The 27,559-nt window shown below is 44.1% G+C and overlaps 1 protein-coding gene across 1 annotated transcript; it reads right to left on the bottom strand.

Moving 5' to 3' along the window:
* Positions 1-1,426: 1,426 nt before the first annotated feature.
* LOC134349073 (nucleoside hydrolase-like) lies at positions 1,427-27,405 on the bottom strand. The gene is made up of 5 exons (XM_063052929.1): positions 27,223-27,405; positions 25,330-25,509; positions 18,031-18,142; positions 10,127-10,263; positions 1,427-1,774 (listed from the first exon to the last, which is right to left on the bottom strand). The coding sequence occupies exons 1-5, from the start codon at positions 27,403-27,405 to the stop codon at positions 1,427-1,429; spliced, it is 960 nt and encodes a 319-aa protein (XP_062908999.1).
* Between the last annotated feature and the right edge of the window lie 154 nt (positions 27,406-27,559).

Here is a 27,559-nt window from a genome sequence, read left to right as displayed (position 1 = left end):
TCACCACTATTGTTGGCAGAATTTCAGATACTGATGAGGAGGTGCACAGGAGTTAGACAGATCAGCTGGCTAAGTAGTGTCGCAACAACAACCTCACATTCAATATCAGTAGGTCTAAGAAATTGACTGTGGACTTCAGGAAAGGGAAGTCAGGGGAACACACTCCAATCCTCATCAAGGGGTCGACAATGGAAAAGGTGAGCAGCTTCAAGTTCCTGGGCATCAACTTCTCAGAGGATCTATCCTGGCCCCCACACTTGGATGCAGTCACAAAGAAGGCACACTGGCATCTCTAATTCATTAGGAGTTTGAGGAGATTTGGTATGTCACCAAAAACTTGGTGTACAGATATATAGTGGACAACATTCTGACTGGTTCCATCATGGCCTGTTATGGAGGTGCCAAATGGACAGGATCAGAAGAAGCTCCTGCCAGCTCCACTGTGGGCACAAACCTCCCCACCAACGAGGACATCTTCAACAGGTGGCGCCTCAGGAAGGACCCTCACAATCCGGGATATGCCCTCTTCACATTACTACCATTGGGAAAGAAGTACAGGAGCCTGAAGACCCACACACAGTGTTTTAGGAACAGCTTCTTCCTCTCTACCATCAGCTATCTGAACTCATGGGCACTACTCACGGTTTCCCTTTTGCACTATTTATTAATTTTTGTGACTTCTAGTAATTTTCATGTTTTGCACTGTACTGCTACTGCAAAACAACAGATTTCATGACCTATTCAGTGATGACAGACCTGATTCTGCTTCTTACTTAAGTTAATGGTGACAGGAGTCAGGATGGCAGCCAGTATGGTATTGGAAGGGTCAACGGTGGAGGTAACAAAATGATTAAATGCAGGCTTTGTTTTCAGAGACAGCAGTGAGACGCGGGGAATGTAAGTGACAAGAATGTCATCTCTATTCCATTTTACCCACAGCTTCTATTTCAATCCCTCAGGTTGGGGGGGGGGACGTCGACTCAGACCGCGAGAGGCCTGCATTGGGCATTTTCATGCCTTACAAGGTGCTGATTGGAAGTCTGTGTGGGGCGCCACTCCTCACACAGACACTAGAGCAATGTGTGATTAAGTGCCTTGCTCAAGGACACAAACATGCTGCCACAGCTGAGGCTCGAACTAGCAACCTTCAGATCACTAGACGAACATCTTAACCACTTGGCCACGTGCCCAACACCAGGTAAGTTCTGCGTAAATATTTCTCTGTTGCAAAAGATGATCAAATCTCCACAACAAATACTCAATCTTTTATTTTAATTATTGTAAGCATTGAATAGCCACCAATTTCACTCAAGCTTTTGAGATATCAATACATCATTAATGCTATAATAAATCAAAAGTCAACATTTGCATCATAATTACTTGTAAATGCTAGCTTTCTCTACTTTGGTTTGAGATACATTGCACCTTATTCCAGTGCGTTAGTCAGCAGCTGCTTATACTTTTCCATATCACATTTCAGAAAGATGACAGCCTTGTGTTTAAGCTTCAGGGCATCGAGAGTATCCACAACCATCATGCCTCTGGTCAGTGATCCGTTCATTTCCACAGTAACCCCGTACTGAATGCTTTCTGTCACCATCGAATCATCGATCACGGCGGCCATTGCGTAGGAATCACAGGACAAAAAGCCACTTCTGAAATAAAGTTGCTTGCTGCCTTCATCACTTCTGCTAAATTTTACACTATGCTCAAATATCTTCTTCAGGAACTGAGCCTTTTCACTATCTTGATTCATCAGCTTGTCATAGAAGTCCTGCAGTTAATGAAAATATAGAATATAGAACGTACAGCGCAGTACCAAACCTTCAGCCCGCGATGTTGTGCTGATCTTTTAACCTGCTCTAATATCAATCCAACTCTTCCTTCCTACATAGCTCTCCATGCTTCTATCATTCATGCACTCAGCTAAGAGTCTCTTAAATGCCCCTTATGTATCTGCCCCTAACATCAGGGCATTCCACACATTTACCACTCTCTATGCAAAAAAAATTATCTCTGACGTCCTTGCTATACTTCCCTCCAATCACCTTAAAATTAAGCCCCCTTGTATTAGCCATTTCCTCCCTGGGAAAAATTCTCTGTCTGTCCACATGATCTATGCCTCTCGTCATCTTGTACTCTTATCAAGTCACCTCTCATCCTCCTCCACTCCAGAGAGAAAAGGTCAAGCTCGCTCAACCTTTCCTCATAAGACATTTCCTTTACTTCATAAGGAATCCCAGTAAATCTCCTATGCTCCCTTCTCTGAAGCTTCCATATCATATAATCAGGTGACTGTGACTTGAAAATGTTGTGACAGCTTCAGCCAGAACTTCCGTTGTTAATAATGTACTAGAATCTTCTTCCATGTGCCTATTGAGTTTCCACCAACCATGCATTGCGTTAGTGGTTCCTCCTTTCAAAGTTTCTGTGTAAGTGGTGGTGATCTGTCTTCTTAAACAGTTCCAGTTATCCTCTTGATGAAGGTACTTCTATATTCATGTAGACAGGGTGTTTCAGGGTTTAGACCCAGCAATATATTACGAAATTAGGATGATTTGTGACTTAGAAGAGAAATTGTGTTTTTATGGGCCAGCTGTCTTTGTTCTTCTTGATGTCCATCTTGGTTAATGTATGAGGAGTGAGGAGCATTTGATGGCCCTAGAACTGAACTTGCTGGAGTTTAGAAGAATGACGTGGGGATCTCATTGAAATCTATCAAATATTGAAAGTCCTAGATAGAATGGACATGAAGAGTTTTTTGTAAGACATAAGACATAGGAGCAGAATTAGGTCATTTGGCTCATCAAGTCTGTTCTGCCATTCAGTCATGGCTGATCCTTTTTTCCCCTCTTCAGCCCCACTCCCCGGCCTTCTCGCCCCTAACCTTGATGCCATGTCCAATCAAGAACCTATCAAGCTCTGCCTTAAATACACCCAACAATCTGGCCTCTACAGCTGCCTGTGGTAACAAATTTCACAAATTCACCACCCTCTGGCAGAAAAAATTTCTCCACATCTCTGTTTTAAGTGGACTCTCCTCTATCCTGAGGCTGCGCTCTCTTGTCCTAGACTCCCCCACCATGGGAAGCATCCTTTCTACAACTACTCTGTCCAGGCCTTTCAATGTTCGAAAGGTTTCAATGAGATCCCCCCACATCTTTCTAAATTCCAGTCAGTACAGACTCAGAGCCATCAAACGTTCCTTGTATGATAACCCTTTCATTCCTGGAATCATCCTTGTGAACTTCCTCTGGATCCTCTCCAATGCTGGCACATCTTTTCTAAGATGAGGAGCCCAACTGTTCATAATACTCAAGGTGAGGCCTCACCAGTGCCTTATAAAGCCTCAGCATCACGTCCTTGCTATTCTAGAATGCTAACATTGTATATGCCTTCCTCACCACCAACTCTATCTATAAGTTAACCTTTAGGGTGTTCTGCACAAGGGCTCCCAAGTCCCTTTGCACCTCAGATTTTTGGATTTTCACTCATTTAGTAAATAGTCTGCACATTTATTTCTACTATAAAAGTGTATGACCATGCATTTTCCAACATTGTATTTCACTTTCTTGCCCATTCTTCTAATCTGTCAAAGTCCTCCTGCAGCCTTCCTGTTTCCTCAACACTACTTGCCCCTCCAATCTTTGTATCATCTGCAAACTTGGCAACAAAACAATTTATTTCATCATCTAAATCATTGATATACAGCATAAAAAGAAGCAGTCCTAACACCGACCTCTGTGGACCACCACTAGTCACTGGCAGCCAACCAGAAAAGGATCCTTTTATTCCCACTCGCTGCTTCCTATAATAGGCATCCGTTAGTCTCATGAGACCATGGATTTGCGCCTTGGAAGGTTTCCAGGGCGCAGGCCTGGGCAAGGTTGTATGGAAGACCAGCAGTTGCCCATGCTGCAAGTCTCCCCTCTCCACGCCACCGATGTTGTCCAAGGGAAGGGCGTTAGGACCCATACAGCTTGGCACCAGTGTCGTCGCAGAGCAATGTGTGGTTAAGTGCCTTGCTCAAGGACACAACACGTTGCCTCAGCCAAGGCTCGAACTAGCAACCTTCAAATCACTAGACAAATGCCTTAACCACTTGGCCACGTGCTGCTTCCTACCAATCAGTCAATACTCTAGCCATGCCAGTAGCTTTCATGTAATGCAATGGGCTCTTAATTCAGTAAGCAGCCTCATGTGTGGCACCTTGTCAAAAAACTTCTCTAAATCCATATATATAATATCCACTGATCCCCTTTATCTATTCGATGTATAATCTCCTCAAGGAATTCCAACAGGTTTGTCAGGCAAGATTTTCCCTTAAGGAAACCATGCTAACTTTGTCCTATCTTGTTCTGTGTCTCCAAGTACACCATAACCCCATCCTTAATCCTCAATTGACTCCAACATCTTCCCAACCGCTGAGGTAAGGCTAATCTGAGTTTCCTATGGTGGGAGATTCTAGGACCAGAGGGCAGTCTCAAAATACAAAGACATCTATTTAGAACAGAGATGTGGAGGAATTTCTTTAGTCAGAGAAAGGTGATCTGAAAAAATTCATTGCCACAGATGGCTGTGGAGGCCAGATCATTAGGTATATTTAATGGAGAGATTTATTGGTTCTTAATTAGTAAAGGTGTCAAAGATCACGGGGCAAAGGAAGGACAATGGGATTGACAGGGATAATAAATCCCTCTCAATCGGGTTGAGAGGAAGTTGCAAGACAGGTATATTCCAAAAAAGAAGAAATTTTTGAATGGAAAAAGGACGCAACTGTGGCTGACAAGAAGTCAAAGCCAAAGTTAAGCAAAGGAGAGGGCATACAAGGAAGCAAAAATTAGTGGGAAGACAGAGGATTGGGAAGTTTTTAAAAGCTTACAAAAGGAAACTAAGAAGGTCATTAAGAGGGAAAGGATTAACTATGAAAGGAAACAAGCAAATAATATCAAAGAGGATACTAAAAGCTTTTTCAAGTATATAAAGAGTAAAAGACAGGTGAGAGTAGATATAGGACCGATAGAAAATGATGCTGGAGAAATTGTAATGAGAGATAAGGAGATGGCGGAGGAACTGAATCTGTGTTTTGCATCAGCAGTATACCGGACACTCAAGGGTGACAGGGAAGAGAAGTGTGCGCAGTCACAATTACGACAGAGAAAGTACTCAGGAAGCTGAATAGTCAAAGGATAGATAAATCTCCTGGACCAGATGGAATGCACCCTTGTGTTCTGAAAGAAGTAGCTGTGGAGATTGCAGAGGCGTTGGCGATGATCTTTCAAAAGTTGATAGATTCTGGCATGGTTCCAGAGGACTGGAAGATTGCAAATGTCACTCCGCTATTTAAGAAGGGGGCAAGGAAGCAAAAAGGAAATTATAGACCTGTTAGCTTGACTGGTGGTTGGGAAGTTGTTGGAGTCGATTGTCAAGGATGAGGTTACAGAGTACCTGGAGGCATATGACAAGATAGGCAGAACTCAGCATGGATTCCTTAAAGGAAAATCCTGCCTGACAAACCTATTACAATTTTTTGAGGAAATTACCAGTAGGCTAGACAAGGGAGATGCAGTGGATGTTGTATATTTGGATTTTCAGAAGGCCTTTGACAAGGTGCCACACAGGAGGCTACTTAACAAGATAAGAGCCCATGGAATTACGGGAAAGTTACATACGTGGATAGAGCGTTGGCAGATTGGTAGGAAACAGAGAGTGGGAATAAAGGGATCCTATTCTGGTTGGCTGCCGGTTACCAGTGGTGTTCCACAGGGGTCCGTGTTGGGGCCGCTTCTTTTCACATTGTACATCAATGATTTGGATTATGGAATAGATGGCTTTGTGGCTAAGTTTGCTGATGATACAAAGATAGGTGGAGGGGTCGGTAGTTCTGAGGAAACAGAGAGTCTGCAGAGAGACTTGGATAGATTGGAAGAGTGGGCAGAGAAGTGGCAAATGAAATACAATGTTGGAAAGTGTATGGTTGTGCACTTTGGCAGAAAAAATAAACGGGCAGACTATTATTTAAATGGGGAGAGAATTCAAAGTTCTGAGATGAAACGGGACTTGGGAGTCCTCGTACAGGATACCCTTAAGGTTAACCTCCAGGTTGAGTCCGTAGTGAAGAAGGCGAATGCAATGTTGGCATTCATTTCTAGAGGATTAGAGTATAGGAGCAGAGATGTGATGTTGAGGCTCTATAAGGCGTTGGTGAGACCTCACTTGGAGTACTGTGGGCAGTTTTGGTCTCCTTATTTAAGAAAGGATGTGCTGACGTTGGAGAGGGTACAGAGAAGATTCACTAGAATGATTCCGGGAATGAGAGGGTTAACATATGAGGAACGTTTGTCCGCTCTTGGAATGTATTCCTTGGAGTTTAGAAGAATGAGGGGAGACCTCATAGAAACATTTCGAATGTTGAAATGCATGGACAGAGTGGATGTGGCAAAGTTGTTTCCCATGATGGGGGAGTCTAGTACGAGAGGGCATGACTTAAGGATTGAAGGGCGCCCACTCAGGACAGAGATGCGAAGAAATTTTTTTAGCCAGAGGGTAGTGAATCTATGGAATTCATTGCCACGGGCGGCAGTGGAGGCCAAGTCATTGGGTGTATTTAAGGCAGAGATTGATAGGTATCAGAGTAGCCAGGGCATCAAAGGTTAGGGTGAGAAGGTGGGGGAGTGGGACTAAATGGGAGAATGGATCAGCTTATGATAAAATGGCGGAGCAGACTCGATGGGCTGAATGGCCGACTTCTGCTCCTTTGTCTTATGGTCTTATGGTCTGAATCAGCCATGTTGGAATGACAGATCAGACTCAATAGGTCAAATGGCCTAATTCTACACCTATGTCTTAAGGTCTTATGCAACAGTGAGGGTAGAAAGTGGATGATTTGGTAGATAAATGTGTGGTTGAGAAGCTGGTGCAGGGGGCAGGGCTTCAGGTTCTTGGATCATTGGGACCTCTTCCGAGGGAGGTATGACCTGTACAAATGGGATAGGCTGCACCTGAACCCAAGGGGAACCAATATTTTCACAGGCATGTTTGATAGAGCTGTTGGGGAGGGTTTAAGCTAATTTGGCAGGGGGATAGGAATCAGAGGGAAGGAATTCAGGATAGAACATATGGTAAAAAAAACAAAGATGGCGTGCAGTCAGACTGTCAGGAAGAGCAGGCAGATGATAGGACATAATTGCAGCCGGCAGGGTGAGTATCAGTACATTAGGGATGCAGAATCAATAAAGGTAGCAAACACAGTACTCAAAATGTTATATCTCAATGCACAGAGTATAAGAAATAAGATGGATGACCCTGTTTCACTATTACAGATTGTCAAATATGATATTGAGGCAATTAGGGAGCTTAAAGTAAAGGAACACTTGGGAGGCAGTGATCAGAATATGATGGAGTTCACCTTGAAATTTGACAGGGAGAAAGCAAATTCTGACCTAGCAGTATTTCAATGGAGTAAAGGAAATTACAATGGTATGAGAGAGGAGTTAGCCAAGGTAAATTGAAAGATGCTAGCAGGGCGCCAGCAGAGCAGCAGTGACTTGAGTTTCTGGGAAAAATGAGGAAGGTGCAGGATTAATGTATTCCAAAAATAAAGGAGTACTCAAATGGCAAAATAGTATAACTGTGGCTGATAAGAGAATTCAAAGTAAATATAAAAGCAAAAGAGAGGGCATACAAAACACAAAAATTAGCGGGAAAACAGAGAATTGGGAAACTTTTAAAAACCTTCAGAAAGCAACTAAAAGAATCACTAGGAGGAAAAAGATGTAATATGAAATCAAGCTAGCAAAAGAGAGATGAGAGTGGATATAGGACCACAAGAAAATGAGGCTGGAGAAATAATAACGGGAAACAAGGAGATGGCAGATGCACTAAATGAGTATTTTGCATCACTCTTCACTGTGGAAGACAGTGGCAGTGTGTCTCATTCATTCTGGAATGAAAAGCCTCATCCTGAGAGCAGATGTGGTGCAGATTGAGGAATTGGGAGAAGGGGATGGTATTTTTACAAGTAGCAGGGTGGGAAGAGGTATAGTCCGGGTAGCTGTGAGAGTCTGTTGTTTTGTAGTAGACATCAGTGGATAAGCTGTCTCCGGAGGTGGAGGCAGTGAGTCAAGAAAGGGAAGGGAGGTGTTAGGAACGGACAAGGTGAATTTGAGGCCAGAGTGGAAGTTGGAGGTGAAGTGGATGAAGTCGATGAGCTCAGAATAGGTGCAGGAAGCAGCACCAATGCAGTCGTTGATGTAGCGTAGGGAAAGTGTGGGATGGTTATCGGTGTAGGCTTGGAACATAGACTGTTCCACGTAGCCGACAACCAGGCAGGCAAAGCTGGGACCCATGCAAGTTCCCACGGCTACACCTTTTGTTTGAAGGCAGTGGGAGGATCCGAAGGACAAATTATTGAGAGTGAGGACAAGTTCCGCTAGGCAGAGGAGAGTGGTGCCGGCGGGGAACTGGCTAGGTCTGGTGTCCAGAAAGAAACGGAGAGCTTTGAAGCCTTCCTGGTAGGGATGGAAGTTTATAGGGACTGGACATCCATAGTAAAAATAAGACGACGGGAGTCAGGGAACTTGAAATCCTTGAAAAGATCAAGAGTGTGTGAGGTGTCATGGATGTAGGTAGGAAGGGACTGAACCAAGGGAAATAAAACAGCCAAGGTATGCCGATATGAGTTTGGTGGGACAGGTACAAGCTGAAACAATGGGTCTACCTGGGCAAACGGGTTTGTGGATCTTGGGTAGAAGGTAGAAATGGGAGGTGCGGGATGTAGGAATTATGAGGTTACTGGTGGTGGATGGGAGATCCCAGAGTCAATAAGATTGGTGATGGTGTGGGAGACAATGGCTTGGTGTTTCTCAGAACCCCATTGGTGGGGTCCTGTTCGAGGGGTAAGTAAGAGGAGGTGCTGGGCCTCAGCAAGATCGAGGTCAGTATGCCAGACTACTACAGCACCTCCCTTGCCTGCGGGTTTGATGGTGATTGGTTAATCCTTATTTGTTTATGATATGGTCTGCAGGAAATCTTGCTTTGATCCATTTTTTTCTGGAAATCTAAAATTAGTCATGAGTGAAAAGGCAGATTAGTCACCATGAGCAAAACACACAAAATGGTGGAGGAACTCTGGCAGCATCTAAGGAGGTAAATAATCAGTCGATATTTCAAGCCAAGACCCTTATTTCCCCCTATAGATGCTTCCTGACCTGCTGACTCCTCTAGCTGTTGTGTGTATGTAGTTGAGGATCTCCAGCATCTGTCTCTGAGTAGTCATCTTTCTTCACAGCACTTCCTGTACCAGCCTTTATTGCTCTTTTCTTAATTCCAGATTTTTTGCTGAATTCAGATTCACAGACTGGAGGCCCAGATGGCTGTGCTAGAACTGGATGGCTGTGCTAGAACTGGATGGCTGTGCTGGAACTGGATGGCTGTGCTAGAACTGGATGACTATCCATGTGTGTGGGTGGGAGGAAGAAAAGGGGCTTGCTTTGCTGTTGTTGTTTTGTTGCTTGTAGTATTCTGTTTTGTTGTCTTCTGGGATGTGTGGCAATACTTGCACATTATTAGGTTTAGATTTTTTTTTAGATTATGAGGACACGCAGTTTAACACACACAAATTGCTGGAGGAACTCAGCAGGTCAGGCAGCATCTACGGAGACGCTTCAGGCCAAGGCCCGTCATCAGGACTGGAAAGGAAGGGGGAAGGAGCCAGGATAAGAAGGTGTGGGGACGGGAAGGAGTACAAGTTGGCAGGTGATAGGTGAAGCCGGTTGAGAGGAAAGTTGGGTAGCAGAAGGGGGAATAAAGTGAAAAGCTAGGAGGTGAGGTAAAGGACTGAAAAAGGTTTCTGGAAAGAGAGGAGAGTGGACAACTGGAAGAGTGGCACCAAAGGGAGATGATAGGCAGGCGAGGAGAAGAGAGGATGTGCTGGCAATGCAAACAGCACATTTCACTGTATGTTTCAACATACATGTGATAAACGGATTGTGAATCTGAATCAAACTTGCTCGCAGTCATGGTGAGCTTCAAACTCAGTCCCCCTAGGTCAGTAGTCTTGCCTCTGGAATACTGGCTGAGAACATAAGCAGCAAACTTCTCTGTCCCAAATGCCACAACAACTTACCCAGGACAGGACATGGCGGAGGCAATACTCCCAGGTTGCAATGTAAGTGGGACAAGTAAAGTGGCTCAGGACAATGGAAGCTGCCTCTACGTCTGTGTAAAAGTTAAATTCGCTGCAGACATTCATGTTCCCTTTGGCTGAAAATAAAGCAATAGAATTCATATTTAAATGTAAATTATTGACATAACACACAATTATTGATTTCTTAAAATCAATTTTCGGGATCTGGCAAGGTTAGCTGTCCTTCCCCAACAACTAGGCAACAAAGAAGGGACTTTATGAACTCCCACAGTCACTGATGACCCTTTTGATTTCAGTTTCTGAGGCCAGTGTGACAGCATCCTTCAGCACGGTGAACACACAGATAGCGTCTGGCCCAGACGGGTGTCTCTCTTCTGGGGACGGTACGGTCAGTACAAAATGGATGGGTTACACCTGAACCCGAGGGGGATAAATATCCTTGCGGACAGGTTAGCTAGAACTGTTCAGGAGGATTTAAACTCATTTGGCAGCAATAGGCTGAGGCCTAGGTGGTTGGATTACAAACAGAGGCCTTGTGTAGAGAGAGTGCTAGTAAGTACAGGCTGATAATAGGGCAAAATTGCAGTCAACAGGATGAGTTACAATGTAAAAAGTGAACAAAATTGAAAAGGGTGATCAGTACAGGACCCAAGGTGTTATATTTGAATGCATGCAGTATACAGAATAAAGTAAATGAACTTGTAGCACAGTTACTGATTGGCATTGTGGGTATCATAAATTCTGACTGAAAGAAGATTACAGTAGGGAGCTTAACGTCCAAAGACGCATGTCGTATCGAATGGACAGGCAGGTAGGCAGAGTTGAATTGTTGTGGGCAGAGCTAAGAAAATGCAAGGGTAAAAAGACCTGATAGGAATTATATACAGACCCCAAAACAGTAGTAAAGATGTGGTGTACAAATTACAACACGAGTTAGAACATGCATGCCAAAAGGGCAATGTTACAATAGTCATGGGGGAGTTTTAATATGCAGGTAGATTGGGAAAATCAGGTTGGTGCTGGAATTTCCAGAATGCCGATGAGATGACTTTTTAGAGCAGCTTGTGGTTGACCCCACTAGGGTTTCAGCTATTCTAGACTGGGTATAGTGTAATGAACTAGAATTCATTAGAGAACAAGGTTATGAAACCCTAATGGGCAAATGATCATAATATGATTGAATTCACCCTGCAATTTGAGAAGGAGAAACTAAAGTCAGATGTATCAGTAATATAGTCGAGTAAAGAGAATTACAGAGGCATGAGAGAGGAGTTGACCAAAATTGTTTGAAATGAAACACCAGCAGGGATGACAGCCAAGCAGCAATGGCTGGTACTTCTGGGAGCAATTCAGAAGCACAGAATGTGTACATCCCAAAGAGGAAGAAGTATTCTAAAGGCAGGAAGATACAACCCTGGATGACAAGAGAAGTCAAAGCCAATATAAAAGCCAAAGAGAGGGCATATAATAGAGCAAACATTAGTGGGAGCTTTTACAGAAGGTTAGTAAAAAAGTTATAAAGAAGGAAAAGATGGAATACGAAGCTAAGCTAGCCAGTAATATTAAAGAGGGTAGCAAAAGTTTCTTCATGGATATAGAGTATAAAGGAGAGGTGAGAGTAGATATCAGACAACTGGAAAATAATCCTGGAGAGGTAGTAATGGTGGACAAGGAAAAAGTAGATGAAATGAATAAGTATTTTGCATCAGTCTTCACTGTGTAAGACACTAGCAGTATGCAGCTGTCGCAAATGTCAGGGGCGGAAGTGTGTGAAGTTGCCATTATTAGGGAGATGGTTATTGAGAAACTGAAAGATCTGAAGGTAGATACATCACCTGGACCAGATGGTATATATCCCAGGTTCTGAAGAGGTGGCCGAAGAGATTGTGGGGGCTTTTGTAATGATCTTTTAAGAATCAATTGGTGGCATGGTTCCGGAGGAATGTAAAATTGCAAATATCACTCCCTCTTCAAGAAGGAAGAGAAGCAGAAGAAAGCTAGTCTAACCTCAGTGGTTGGGAAGGTGTTGGAGTCAATTGCTAAGGATGTGGTTTCGGGGTATTTGGAGGCACATGTTACAATAGGCCATAGTCAGCATGGTTTCATAGTCATAGTCATAGTCATACTTTATTGATCCCGAGGGAAATTGGATTTCGTTACAGTTGCACCAACCAAGAATAGATATAGCAACATAAAACTATAAATAATTAGATAATAATATGTAAATTATGCCAGGAAATAAGTCCAGGACCAGCCTATTGGCTCAGGGTGTCTGACCCTCCAAGAGAGGAGTTGTAAAGTTTGATGGCCACAGGCAGGAATGACTTCCTATGACACTCTGTGCTGCATCTCGGTGGAATGAGTCTCTGGCTGAATGTACTCCTGTGCCCAACCAGTACATTATGTAGTGGATGGGAGACATTCTCCAAGATGGCGTGCAACTTAGACAGCATCCTCTTTTCAGACACCACCGTCAGAGAGTCCGGTTCCATCCCCACAACATCACTGGCCTTACGAATGAGTTTGTTGATTCTGTTGATGTCTGCTACCCTCAGCCTGCTGCCCCAGCACACAACAGCAAACATGATAGCACTGGCCACCACAGACTCGTAGAACATCCTCAGCACCGTCCGATAGATGTTAAAGGACCTCAGTCTCCTCAGGAAATAGAGATGGCTCTGACCCTTCTTGTAGACAGCCTCAGTGTTCTTTGACCAGTCCTGCTTATTGTCAATTCATATCCCCAGGTATTTGTAATACTCCACCATGTCCACACTGACCCCCTGGATGGAAACAGGGGTCACCGGTACCTTAGCTCTCCTCAGGTCCACCACCAGCTCCTTAGTCTTTTTCACATTAAGCTGCAGATAATTCTGCTCACACCATGTGACAAAGTTTCCTACCGTAGCCCTGTACTCAGCCTCATCTCCCTTGCTGATGCATCCAACTATGGCAGAGTCATCAGAAAACTTCTGCAAGACTCTGTGCAGTAGTTGAAGTCCAAGGTGTAAATGGTGAAGAGAAAGGGAGACAAGACAGTCCCCTGTGGAGCCCCAGTGCTGCTGATCACTCTGTCTGACACAGTGTTGCAAGCACACGTACTGTGGTCTGCCAGTCAGGTAATCAATAATCCATGACACCAGGCTGACAACAGATGAATCATGTGGGGGATGGGCAGGGGCCACAATGTCAAATCTGTTAAAGAACAGGCTAAATTCATTGGCCCTGTCCACACTGCCTTCAGCTCCTCTGTAGCTAGTTTGCCGGAACCCAGTGATGGTCCTCATCCCACTCCAGACCTCTCTCATGTTGTTCTGCTGGAGTTTCCACTCCAGCTTCCTCCTGTACCTGTCTTTAGCCTCCCTGATCCTGGCTTTCAGGTCCCTCTGTATTGCCCTCAGCTCCTCTCTACATCCATCTCTAAGCGCCCTCTTTTTAGCGTTCAGGATGTCCTTAATGTCCTTTGTCACCCATGGCTTGTTATTTGAATAACAAAGGACAGTTCTTGCTGGAACATTGCAGTCCACACAGAAGTTGATGTAAGGAAAATCTTTAGGGAAAATCTTGCCTCACAAACCTGGTGGAATTCTTTGAAGAAGTAACAGGCAGGATAGAGAATCAGTGAACGTTGTGTACTTGGATTTTCAGAGGCCTTTGACAAGGAGCCACACATGAGGCTGCTTTACAAGTTAACAGACCATGGTATTACAAGAAAGTTATTATCATGGATAAAGCATTGCTGATTGGCAGGAGGCAAAACGTGGGGATAAAGAGAACCTTTTCTGGTTGGCTGATGATGACTAGTGGTGCTCTCCATAGGAATCTGTTGGGGCCACTTCTTTTTACCTTCTATGTCAGTGACCTGGATGACAGAATTGATGGCTTTGAGGCGGAAAGGTTATTGAAAAGCAGAAATCAGGAAATGGCTACAAGAAAATTTCCAAGAGTATCTTTTAGAGTACAGTTAAGTCAATCATGCAAGAAATGGAAAGAATACGGCGCAGTTGTAAATCTGCCTAGAGCAGGCAGTCCTCAAAAACTGAGTGACTGTACAAGAAGGGGCCTAGTGAGGGAGGTCACCAAGGGACCGACGACAAATCTGGAGGAGTTACGAGCTTCAGTGGCTGAGATGGGATAGACTGTGCAACTGTTGCCTGGGTGCTTCACCAGTCACAGACTTATGGGAGAGTGGCAAAGAGAAAGCCACTGTTGTAAAAAAAAATCTCACATGAAATCTCAGCTAGAGTTTGCCAGAAGGCATGTGGGAGACTCTGAAGTCAGCTGGAAGAAGATTGTATCGTCTGATGAAACCAAAATTGAGCTTTTGCCATCAGGCGCCACTATGTTTGGCGTAAGCCAAACACTTCACACCATCCCTACCGTGAAGTTGGTGGCTGCAACATGCTGTGGGGATACTTCACTGCAGCAGGCTTGTGAAAGTATAGGGTAAAATGAATGCAGCAAAATACGGGGAATACAATGACTATTGATCTGTGGCTCTGATATCAATTGCTATGAAGTGCTTCGAGCGATTGGTTATGGCACACATCAACCATAGCCTACCGGTCAACCTCGACGCTTTGCAATTCGCCTACCGGAGCAACAGGTCAATGGCAGATGCCATCTCTCTGGCCCTACATTCCTCCTTAGAACACCTGGAGAATAAAGACGCATACGTAAGGCTCCTTTTCATTGACTACAGCTCTGCCTTTAATACCATCATTCCATAAAACTGATTCCTAAGCTCCAGAACCTGGGCCTTAGCACTCAGATCTGCAGCTGGATCTTCAACTTCCTCACAGACAGGACCCAGGCTGTAAAAATAGGGGACACGCTCTCCTCTACAATCTCTCTGAGCACTGGTGCCCCACAAGGCTGTGTACTCAGCCCCCTGCTGTACTCACTGTACACCCATGATAGTGTAGCCAAGTTTCCATTGAACTCAATATATAAGTTTGCTGATGACACAGCAATTGTCGGCTGTATCTCAAGTAATGATGAGTTTGAATACAGACAGAAAATTAAGAACCTTGTGGCATGGCGCGAAGATAATAACCTATTCCTCAACGTCAGCAAGACGAAGGAATTGGTTGTTCATTTCAGAAGGAGTAGTGGATCACACAACCCAATTTACATCGGTGGTGCGCAAGTGGAACAGGTCAAAAGCTTTAAGTTCCTCGGGGTCAATATCACAAATGACCTGACTTGATCCAACCAAGCAGAGTTCACTGCCAAGAAGGCCCACCAGCGCCTTTACTTCCTGAGAAAACTAAAGAAATTTGGCCTGTCCCCTAAAACCCTCACTAATTTTCATAGATGCACTGTAGAAAGCATTCTTCTAGGGTGCATCACAACCTGGTATGGAAGTTGTCCTGTCCAAGACCGGAAGAAGTTGCAAAAGGTCGTGAACACGGCACAGCACATCACACAAACCAATCTTCCGTCCTTGGACTCACTTTACACCGCACGCTGTCGGAGCAGTGCTGCCAGGATAATCAAGGACACGACCCAACCAGCCAACATACTTTTTGTCCCTCTTCCCTCCGGGAGAAGGCTCAGGAACTTGAAGACTCGTATGGCCAGATTTGGGAACAGCTTCTTGCCAACTATGACAAGACTGCTGAACGGATCCTGACCCGGATCTGGTCTGTACCCTCCAAATATCCAGACCTGCCTATCGGTTTTTTTGCACTACCTTACTTTCCATTTTTGTAATTTTTCTATTTATGATTTATAATTTAAATTTTTAATATTTGCTATCGATTTGTAATCCAGGGAGCGGGAAGCACAGAATCAAGTATTGCTATGATGATTGTATGTTCTAGCATCAATTGTTTGGCGACAATAAAGTATAAAGTATAAAGTATAAAGTAAATCCTAGAGGAAAACCCGATCAGTCTGCAAGAGAACTGTGACTTGGGAGAAGTCACAGTCCTGACGAAGGGTCTCAGCCCGAAACGTCAACAGTACCTCTTCCTAGAGATGCTGCCTGGCCTGTTGCATTCACCAGCAAATCTGATGTGTGTTACATGGGAGAAGATTTGTTTTCCATCAAGATGTCTCCAAGCACAAAGCCAAAGCTACACAGGAATGGCTTAAAAACAACAAAGTTAATGTTCTGGAGTGGCCAAGTCAGAGTCCAGACCTCAATCCAATTGAGAACTTGTGGCTGGACTTGAAAAGGGCTGTTCACTCACGATTCCCATACAATCTGATTGAGCTTGAGCAGTTTTGTAAAGAAGAAAGGGGAAAATTTGCAGTGTCCTGATGTCCAAAGCTGATAGAAACCTATCCACACAGACTCAAGGCTGTAATTGCTGCCAAAGGTGCATCTTCTAAACACTGACTTGAAGGGAATGAGTAATTATGCAATCAATTATCTTGTGTTTTATATTTGTAATTAATTTAGATCACTTTGTAAAGATCAGTTTTCACTTTGACATGAAAGAGTCTTTTTCTCTTGATCAGTGTCAAAAAAGCCAAATTAAATCCACGTGATTCAATGTAGTAAAACAATAAAACATGAAAATTTCCAAGGGGGTTAATATTTTAATAGGCACTGTGCCTTTGAGATTGCCCGGGTGAATAGCTGCAATCTATTGTGTAGAAGGTCCACACTGCAGCCACAGTAGTGGAGTGAAAGTTTGGTCTGGTCAACATAGGCCAGTCAAATGGCATTTTCCTGCATGGTATTGAACTTTTCAAAAGTTGTTGCTGCTGTATTCATCCAAGCAAGTGGAAAATATTCTCTCGTACTCAGGATATGTGCCTTATTGATGGGGGAGAGGTTTTGGTGCTTCAGAAGGCAAGCCACATCAGAATCAGAATCAGGTTTATTAATACTGATTTATGCTGTGAGATTTGTTGTTTTGAAGCAACAGTGCAGTGAAAAATATGAAAAATTACCATAAGATAAAATTAAATAAATACTGCAAAAGAGGACTAGCAAGATAGTATTCGTGGGTTCAGAAATCTGATGGCAGAATGGAAGAAGCTGTCCATAAAGCAAACGTAAAATCGAATTTGAAGGCAGAATACAGGGTAAACGGCAGGATTTTTGGCAGGGTGTAGGAACAGAGTGATCCTGGGATCCGTATCCACAGATCCCTCACAGTTGCTATGCAAGTTGATAGGGTTGATAAGAAGGTGCGTGGTGTGTTGGCCTTCATTAGTCTGACTGAGTTCAAGAGCTGTAAGATCTATCAAATTCTGGTTAGACCACTTGGAATATTGTGTTCAGTTCTAGTCACAAGGATGTGGAAGCTTTAGAAAGGCTGCAGACGAGATTTACCAGGATGTTACCCGGACTAGAGAGCATGTCTTTGTGGAGATAGGTTGCATGAGTTAGGGCTTTTTTCTTTGGAGCAAAGGAGGATGAGAGATGACTTGATTGAGGTGTGTAAAATGATGAGGCTTAGATGGAGTGGATAACCAAGACTTTTTCCCAGGGCAAATATGGCTAATACAAGTGGCATGATTTAAAGGTAATTGGTGAAGAGTAAAAGGGGGACGTCAGAGCTAAGTTCTTTACATAGGATGCTTCAAACACCCTGCCAGAGGTGGTGGTACAGGCAGATACTTCAGGGGTATTTGAGAAGCTCTGACATAGGCACATGGATGATAGGAAAATGGAGGGTTATGTAGGTGGGAAGGGTTAGATTGACCTTAGAGTAGGTTAAAATCTTGGCATCACACTATGGGCCAAAGGGCCTGTACTGTGCTGCAACCTTTTGTGTTCAATATTCTAGGAATGTCAATGGGATCAGAAGTGAGAACGTTGAAAGTGCTTGTTGTCTGAAGGTGTAACGTTCCAGTTGGAAGGTGAGCAGTTGATTAAGTCAGCGTGACATCAGACAGTGCGGTAATCAGGCTACACGACATACCTTCCATGTTTCCCCCCATGATGTACAAACTCTTTAGCTTTGTGGGAAAAGAGGGATCCATTTTGGCAGCCAGGGCAATGTTGGTCAGGGGTGCTAAAGCAACGAGGCTGACCTAAAAGAAGAAGGGAAGAACATAAGAACACTACAGCACAGTACAAGCCCTTCAGCTGATGATGTTGTGCTGATATTATAACCTACTCTAAGATGAATCTAACCCTTCCCTCCCATATATTCCCCCTTTTATCTATCATCTGTTTGCCTAACAAAGAGTCTCTTAGATGTCTCTAATTACCTGCCTCTACCACCACCCCAGGCAGCATATTCCATACATCAACTAATCTCTGTGTTTAAGAAAGAAAAGTACCTCTGACATCCCCCATACTCCTTTTAATCACCTTAAAATTATGCCCCCTTGTATTAGCCATTTCCACCCTGGGAAAATTCTCTGGCTGTTCATTCGATCTATACCTCTTATCATTTTTACATCTCTGTGCCGTCACCTCTCACTCTCCTTGGTTACAAAGAGAAAATCCCCAGCTCACTCAACCTATCTAATAACATGCTCTCTAATCCATTCAGCATCCTGGTTAAATCTCCTCTGCACACTCTCTAAAGCTTCCACCACCTTCCTGTAATGAGGCAATCAGACCTGAACACTCTACTTATTCCAAGTGTGGTCTAAACCAGGATTTGATAGAGCTACAACATTACCTTGCGGCTCTTGAACTCAATCCCCCAACCAATGAGGGCCAACACACTACATGCCTTCTTATCAACCCCATCAACTTGGGCAACTTTGAGGGATGTGGGCCCCAAGACCTCTCTGTTCCTCTACACCGCCAAGAATCCTGCCATTAACCCTGTATTCTGCTGAAGTGAAATAGAGTTGTCGCAGCAAAATATGTATTGCTTCTGTCATTTTATGGAGTCTGAATTTACCATTAGAATAAAGATCTGCCCGAGTATTTGAAAACATTTCCAGCACATTGCAACACCTTAACAACCATTATTATTTGCCACAATTTAATCTACTCAGCTAATGCAAAAATCTGTTGTTAGATATAACTCCAGTATCAAAACAGTAATTTACCTGCAACTTGGCAGCTCATCTGTAGTTTTGGAGTGTTTTTTTCCTAAAGAAGTGTGGCTGTAACGAGTTTGTAGTGGCCATAAACAGAGGCATCACTATGCATAGATTCTCTCAGTCACTCTCCTCTACTTGCTGGCCTCACTGAGCACACGATTGAACAAGTGAACCTGCTCAGTACTCCCACCTCTGCTTAGCTTGACCCAGACCACTGTTGTGGCTCTTGTCAAGGGAAGGTACATGGAGATATTTTGTTCACACCTGCAGAAGATGCGTGGACTTGGATAGCAGCCATCAAGTCCATCCTGCCCATCTCCCAAATACTTGTTCCTATGTATGAGGTGTACATACAATAGGTCGAGGTGTTTCTACCTTGGGGAGAACTTGTTTCTGCAGGCCAACTCTTTCATCAGTGCTGATCTCTAGTGCTTGATGCATGGAAGACAAGCTGGACTGTCTTGGTCTGCAACTGCGGGAGATGAGGAACTGCTGTGTACTTGTTCCTGCAGAAACATGGCTCCAGGACAACATCCCATGCACCATCAATCTTCAGGCCATGCCACTCAGGGATTTATACAACTATTATTTTGTGACTGTATGTGCCGTGTGTGAATGTATGTACTGTGTTTTGCACATTGGCTGCAGAGGAATGCTGTTTCATTTAGCTGTATAGATGTGCATGGCTGAATGACAATTAATTGGAGAGGGACAGGAACAGACACGTTAGGGAAACATTTAATTGGAGTAAGGGGAACTATAAGACTATCAGGCAGGAACTTGGAATCATAAATTGGAAACATGTTCTCAGGGGAACGTACCGAAGAAATGTGGCAAAAGTTCAGGGGATATTTGCATGGGGTTCTGAGTAGGTATGTTCCAATGAGACATGGAAAGGATTGGTAGGGTACAAGATCTGTGGTGAACAAAGGATATTGTAAATCTAGTCAAGAAGAAAAGAAGAGCTTATGAAAGATTCAAAAAACTAGGTAATGATATGAATCTAGAAGATTATAAGGCGAGCAAGAAGGAGCTTAAGAATGAAATTAGGAGAGCAAGAAGAGGCCATGAGAAGGCCTTGGCGGACAGGATTAAGGAAAACCCCAAGGTATTCTACAAGTATGTGAAGAGCAAGAGGATAAGAGGTGTGAGAATAGGACCAATCAAGTGTGACAATGGAAAAGTGTGTGTGGAACCGGAGGAAATAGTGGAGGTAATTAATAAGTACTTTGCTTCAGTATTCACTACGGAAAAGGAACTTGGCGATTGTAGGGATGACTTGCAGTGGACTGAAAAGTTTGAGAATGTAGATATTAAGAAAGAGGATGTACTGGAGCTTTTGGAAAGCATCAAGTTGGATATGTCACCGAGACCGGACGGGATAGAAGCATAGAAAATAGGTGCGGGAGTAGGCCATTCGGCCCTTCGAGCCTGCACCACCATTTATTATGATCATGGCTGATCATCCAACTCAGAACCCCGCCCCAGCCTTCCCTCCATACCCCCTGACCCCTGTAGCCACAAGGGCCATATCTAACTCCCTCTTAAACATAGCCAATGAACTGGCCTCAACAGTTTGCTGTGGCAGAGAATTCCACAGATTCACCACTCTCTGTGTGAAGAAGTTTTTCCTAATCTCGGTCCTAAAAGGCTTCCCCTCTATCTCAAACTGTGACCCCTCGTTCTGGACTTCCCCAACATCGGGAACAATCTTCCTGCATCCAGCCTGTCCAATCCCTTTAGGATCTTATACGTTTCAATCAGATCCCCCCTCAACCTTCTAAATTCCAACGAGTACAAGCCCAGTTCATCCAGTCTTTCTTCATATGAAAATCCTGCCATCCCAGGAATCAATCTGGTGAACCTTCTTTGTACTCCCTCTATGGCAAAGATGTCTTTCCTCAGATTAGGGGACCAAAACTGCACACAATACTCCAGGTGTGGTCTCACCAAGGCCTTGTACAACTGCAGTAGTACCTCCCTGTTCCTGTACTCGAATCCTCTTGCTATAAATGCCAGCATACCGTTCCCCTTTTTCACCGCCTGCTGTACCTGCATGCCCACTTTCAATGACTGGTGTATTATGACACCCAGGTCTCGTTGCACCTCCCCTTTTCCTAATCGGCCACCATTCAGATAATAATCTGTTTTCCTATTTTTGCCACCAAAGTGGATAACTTCACATTTATCCACATTAAATTGCATCTGCCATGAGTTTGCCCACTCACCCAACCTATCCAAGTCACCCTGCATCCTCTTAGCATCCTCCTCACTGCTAACACTGCCACCCAGCTTCGTGTCATCCGCAAACTTGGAGATGCTGCATTTAATTCCCTCATCCAAGTCATTAATATATATTGTAAACAACTGGGGTCCCAGCACTGAGCCTTGCGGTACCCCACTAGTCACCGCCTGCCATTCTGAAAAGGTCCCGTTTATTCCCACTCTTTGCTTCCTGTCTGCTAACCAATTCTCCACCCACACCAATACCTTACCCCCAATACCGTGTGCTTTAAGTTTGCACACTAATCTCCTGTGTGGGACCTTGTCAAAAGCCTTTTGAAAATCCAAATATACCACATCCACTGGTTCTCCCCTATCCACTCTACTAGTTACATCCTCAAAAAATTCTATGAGATTCGTCAGACATGATTTTCCTTTCACAAATCCATGCTGACTTTGTCCGATCATTTCACCGCTTTCCAAATGTGCTGTTATCACATCCTTGATAACTGACTCCAGCAGTTTCCCCACCACCGACGTCAGGCTAACCGGTCTATAATTCCCCGGTTTCTCTCTCCCTCCTTTTTTAAAAAGTGGGGTTACATTAGCCACCCTCTAATCCTCAGGAACTAGTCCAGAATCTAACGAGTTTTGAAAAATTATCATTAATGCATCCACTATTTCTTGGGCTACTTCCTTAAGCACTCTAGGATGCAGACCATCTGGCCCTGGGGACTTATCTGCCTTCAATCCCTTCAATTTACCTAACACCACTTCCCTACTAACATGTATTTCACTCAGTTCCTCCATCTCACTGGACCCTCTGTCCCTTACTATTTTTGGAAGATTATTTATGTCCTCCTTAGTGAAGACAGAACCAAAGTAATTATTCAATTGGTCTGCCATGTCCTTGCTCCCCATAATTAATTCAACTGTTTCTGTCTGCAGGGGACCTACATTTGTCTTTACCAGTCTTTTCCTTTTTACATATCTATAAAAGCTTTTACAGTCCGTTTTTATGTTCCCTGCCAGTTTTCTCTCATAATCTTTTTTCCCCTTCCTAATTAAGCCCTTTGTCCTCCTCTGCTGAACTCTGAATTTCTCCCAGTCCTCAGGTGAGCCACTTTCTCTGGCTAATTTGTATGCTTCTTCTTTGGAATTGATACTATCCCTAATTTCTCTTGTCAGCCACGGGTGCACTACCTTCCTTGATTTATTCTTTTGCCAAACTGGGATGAACAATTGTTGTAGTTCATCCATGCAACCTTTAAATGTTTGCCATTGCATATCCACCGTCAATCCTTTAAGTGTCATTTGCCAGTCTATCTTAGCTAATTCACGTCTCATACCTTCAAAGTTACCCCTCTTTAAGTTCAGAACCTTTGTTTCTGAATTAACTATGTCATTCTCCATCTTAATGAAGAATTCCACCATATTATGGTCACTCTTACCCAAGGGGCCTCTCACGACAAGATTGCTAATTAACCCTCCCTCATTGCTCAAAACCCAATCCAGAATAGCCTGCTCTCTAGTTGGTTCCTCGACATGTTGGTTCAAAAAACCATCCCGCATACATTCCAAGAAATCTTCTTCCTCAGCACCTTTACCAATTTGGTTCACCCAGTCTACATGTAGATTGAAGTCACCCATTATAACTGCTGTTCCTTTATTGCACACATTTCTAATTTCCTGTTTAATACCATCTCCGACCTCACTACTACTGTTAGGTGGCCTGTACACAACTCCCACCAGTGTCTTCTGCCCCTTGGTGTTATGCAGCTCTACCCATATCGATTCCACATCTTCCCGGCTTATGTCCTTCCTTTCTATTGCGTTAATCTCTTCTTTAACCAGCAACGCCACCCCACCTCCCCTTCCTTCATGTCTATCCCTCCTGAATCTGAATATTGAATATCCCTGAACGTTGAGCTCCCATCCGTGGTCACCCTGGAGCCATGCCTCTGTGATCCCAACTATATCATAATCATTAATAACAATCTGCACTTTCAATTCATCCACCTTATTACGAATGCTCCTTGCATTGACACATAAAGCCTTCAGGCGCTCTTTTACAACTCTCTTAGCCCTTGTACAATTATGTTGAAAAGTGGCCCTTTTTAATGCTTGCCCTGGATTTGTCGGCCTGCCACTTTTACTTTTCTCCTTTGTACTTTTTGCTTCTACGCTCACTTTACACCCCTCTGTCTCTCTGCACTGGTTCCCATCCCTCTGTTGTGAACTAACCTCCTCACGCCTAGCCTCTTTAATTTGATTCCCACCCCCCAACCATTCTAGTTTAAAGTCACCTCAGTAGCCCCCGCTAATCACCCTGCCAGGATATTGGTCCCCCTAGGATTCAAGTGTAACCCGTCCTGGGATGTACCCCAGGGTACTGTGGGAAGCGAGGGAGGAGATTGCTGAGCCTCTGGCAATGATCTTTGCATCATCAGTGAGGACTGGAGAGGTTCCAGAGGATTGGAGGGTTGCGGATGTTGTTCCCTTATTCAAGAAAGGGATTAGAGATAGCCTAGGAAATTATAGGCCAGTGAGTCTTCAGCAGTTGATGTTGATGCAGAAGATCCTGAGAGGCAGGATTTATGAACATTTGGAGAGGCATAATATGATTAGGAATAGTCAGCATGGCTTTGTCAAAGGCAGGTCGTGCCTTACGAGCCTGAATGAATTTTCTGAGGATGTGACTAAGCACATTGATGAAAGTAGAGCCATAGATGTAGTGTATATGGATTTCAGCAAGGCATATGATAAGGTACCCCGTGCCAGGCTTATTGAGAAAGTAAGGAGGCATGGGATCCAAGGGGACTTTGCTCTGTGGATCCAGAATTGGCTTGCCCACAGAAGGCAAAGAGTGGTTGTAGACGGGTCATATTCTGAATGGTGACCAGTGATGTGCCTCAGGGATCTGTTCTGGGACCCCTAATCTTTGTGATGTTTATAAATGACCTGGATGAGGAAGTGGAGGGAGGGGTTAGTAAATTTGCTGATGACACAAAGGTTGGGGGTGCTGTGGATAGTGTGGAGGGCTGTCAGAGGTTACAACGGGACATTAATAGGATGCAAAACTGGGCTGAGAAGTGGCAGACGGAGTTCAACCCAGGTAAGTAAGAGATAGTTCATTTTGGTAGGTCAAATATGATGGCAGAATATAGTATTAATGGTAAGACTCTTGGCTGTTGGAGGGTCAGAGGCATCTTGGGGTCCGAGTCCATAGGACTCTCAAAGCTGCTGTGCAGGTTGACTCTGTGGTTGAGAAAGCATACGGTGCATTGGCCTTCATCAATCGTGGGATTAAGTTTAAGAGCCGAGAGGTAATGTTGCAGCTATATAGGACCCTGGTCAGACCCCACTTGGAGTACTGTGCTCAATTCTGGTCGCCTCACTGCAGGAAGGACATGGAAACCATAGAAAGGGTGCAAAGGAGATTTATAAGGATGTTGCCTGGATTGGGGAGCATGCCTTATGAGAATAGGTTGGGTGAACTCGGCCTTTTCTTCTTGGAGCGACAGAGGATGAGAGGTGACTTGACATAGGTGTACAAGATAATGAGAGATATTGATTGTGTTGATAGTCAGAGGCTTTTTCCCAGGGCTGAAATGGCTAGCATGAGAGGGCATAGTTTTAAGGTGCTTGGAAGTAGGTACAGAGAAGATGCCAGGGGTAAATTTTTTTATACAGAGAGTGGTGAGTGTGTGGAATGGGCTGGCAGCGATGGTGGAGGCGGAAATGATCAGGTCTTTTAAGAGACTCCTGGATGGCTACATGGAGCTTAGAAAAATAGAGGGCTGTGGGTAAAGCCTAGCTAGTTCTAAGGTAGGGACATGTTTGGCACAGCTTTGTGGGCCGAAGGTCCTGTATTGTGCTGTAGGTTTTCTGTGTTTCTATGTTTCTAATGTTGAACTTGAACTTGAACCTGTAACTGTACTCGGTATCACTGACCACCAAGGCTTACTTTCCCGATTATCGGCTTAGCTCACCTGACCAGAATGTTCGTTAGCTATCCGTATCATGGCATTCACCGCGTGCTCAGATTGTATGTGTTCCAGGCCTGGAGCGTCGGGGTCAGGAACATCGCCCATGCCATCCTGCCCATGGTAAGCAGTATCATAATTGGCTACACCCAGGAGAGAGGTGGCTGATCCACGATAGACGGGAATCTGTGTACACATGGGCAACCATAAGACTATAAGACATAGGAGTAGAACTAGGTCATTCAGCCCATCAGGTCTCTGCCATTCCATCATGGTTTATTATCCCTCTCATCACCGTACTCCTTCCTTCCCCCTGTACCCTTCGATGCCCTGACTAATCAAGAGCCTGTCAACCTCTGCTTTAAATATACCCGATGACTTGGCCCCCACAGTTGTCCATGGCAATGAATTCTATAGATTACTACCCTCTGGCTAAAGAATTTCCTCCTCATCTCTGTTCCAAAGGGAATAGAGAAAGACCATTCAGATATACCGCTTGTGCATCCTGTACCTTACTCACTAACGATAATGAAATTTCAAGCAGGTGGAGACTTGCATTATCTTAATCCTACCTCAACAATGGGTCACTAGTGACCACCTCTTGCACTACCATGGACTTGTCTTTGACTTTGTCTTTTTTTTTGTTGCATTAAGGTTTTCTGCTTGCATAGCAACACACATGGCATGCTGGAGGAACTCAGCATCTATGGAGGGGAATTAACAGTCAATGTTTCGGGCCAAGATCCTTCTTCAGGACTGGAAAGGAATGGGACAAACGCCAGATTAAGAAGATGAGGGTTGGGGGACGAGTACAAGCTAGCAGGTGCTAGGGGGAAGGTTCTGTTTGCACGGTCTATTTTTTTACTGTGTGGTATAACTTTAGCTATAAGTTATAGATATTTTTTATTCTGTGTGTTGTCTGTACCTGCAAGCCTATGATGCCCCAAAAGCAAGACTTTCATTGTTCTTTACCTCATCATACTTGTACACGTGCCAATAATTTTTTTTCTTCAATGGCACGTAATCAATAGGAGTTGTAAAATGTGGTCTGATTTATAAAATAGCTGTTGTCCAGTCCACTGACTGGTATTCAGCAATGTTCCCCTGAGTGAGCACAACTGTTTTATCTTTGAAACCTAACAAAGGTGCAATTCAGCTAGAAAGTATCAGGATGTTGGCAGGGACTATTTAATGGAAAAAGGTTGAGCAGGTTGGGACTTTTCTCATCGATGCATAGGGGAACAAGGTACATAAAGTTCTGAGTGGGGTTGAGAGAGTGGAATGCAACCACACAATTCTTCTCCTAGGGTTGGGGAATCAAGATTTAGAGGGCATAGATTTAAACTGAGGTTGGAGAGATTTAGTAGGAAGCGGACAGGCAACTTTTTCACCCAGCGGATGGTCAGTACCTGAGCTGTCAGAGGAAGCGGCTGAGGCAGGGATATCAGCAACATTGGACAGGTACATGAACATGAAAGGCTTACAGGGATATGGACCCAAACTCAGGGCAAGTGGGAATCTTGGTCAGCATGGATCAGTTGGGCAGAAGGGTCTGTTTCTGTGCTGTGTAGCACTGTGGCAGAGTCAACAGCAGATTGAGTGAGCCATTATTATATTTATTACACCAATTACATGTGGTATCGATCAAATCTAGCCTTGCACAGGTTAACCACATTATAATTATAAGCAGGAGACTGTAAATGGTATTTGGAGGAGCTACTTTAAGAGCAGGGGTTCCCAACTTTTTCTATGCTATAGAGCCTTACTATTAACCGAGGGGTCTGTGGATCCCAAGTTGGGAACCCCTGTTTTAAGAGGTTATAATTTTTTTCTCCCTTGAACAGAGTTGTTGTTAAGTACAGGACCACCGTCCTCAGCTCTCTTCTCTTCACTACATACCTCCATCCTGTTACACAATTTCAGGACTCGCAGCACATTCCTGCACACATTTTCAATGCTTATGTTTCCCTGAGTACAGCTTATTCCCAGGATTTCAACGTTCGGAGCTGCAAAAGCCAATATCATTGCCTGGGCATCGTCCACCCCAGCGTCAACATCCAGGATCAACAGCTTCTTTCCCATTTGGCTATCTAAAAGTTGGAAAACATAGAGAAGATGAGGCAATGTTTACTAGCACAATGTGATTGATAGCTGCCTTGTTAGTGTCACATGTGCTGAGATAAAGTGAAAACAGCTTTTGTTATCTACACAATCCACACAGATCATTTCATATATC

This window comes from Mobula hypostoma, chromosome 7 (genome assembly GCF_963921235.1).
Source record: "Mobula hypostoma chromosome 7, sMobHyp1.1, whole genome shotgun sequence".
Classification (NCBI taxonomy): domain Eukaryota; kingdom Metazoa; phylum Chordata; class Chondrichthyes; order Myliobatiformes; family Myliobatidae; genus Mobula; species Mobula hypostoma.
This window is presented reverse-complemented; position numbering and strand designations above follow the sequence as displayed.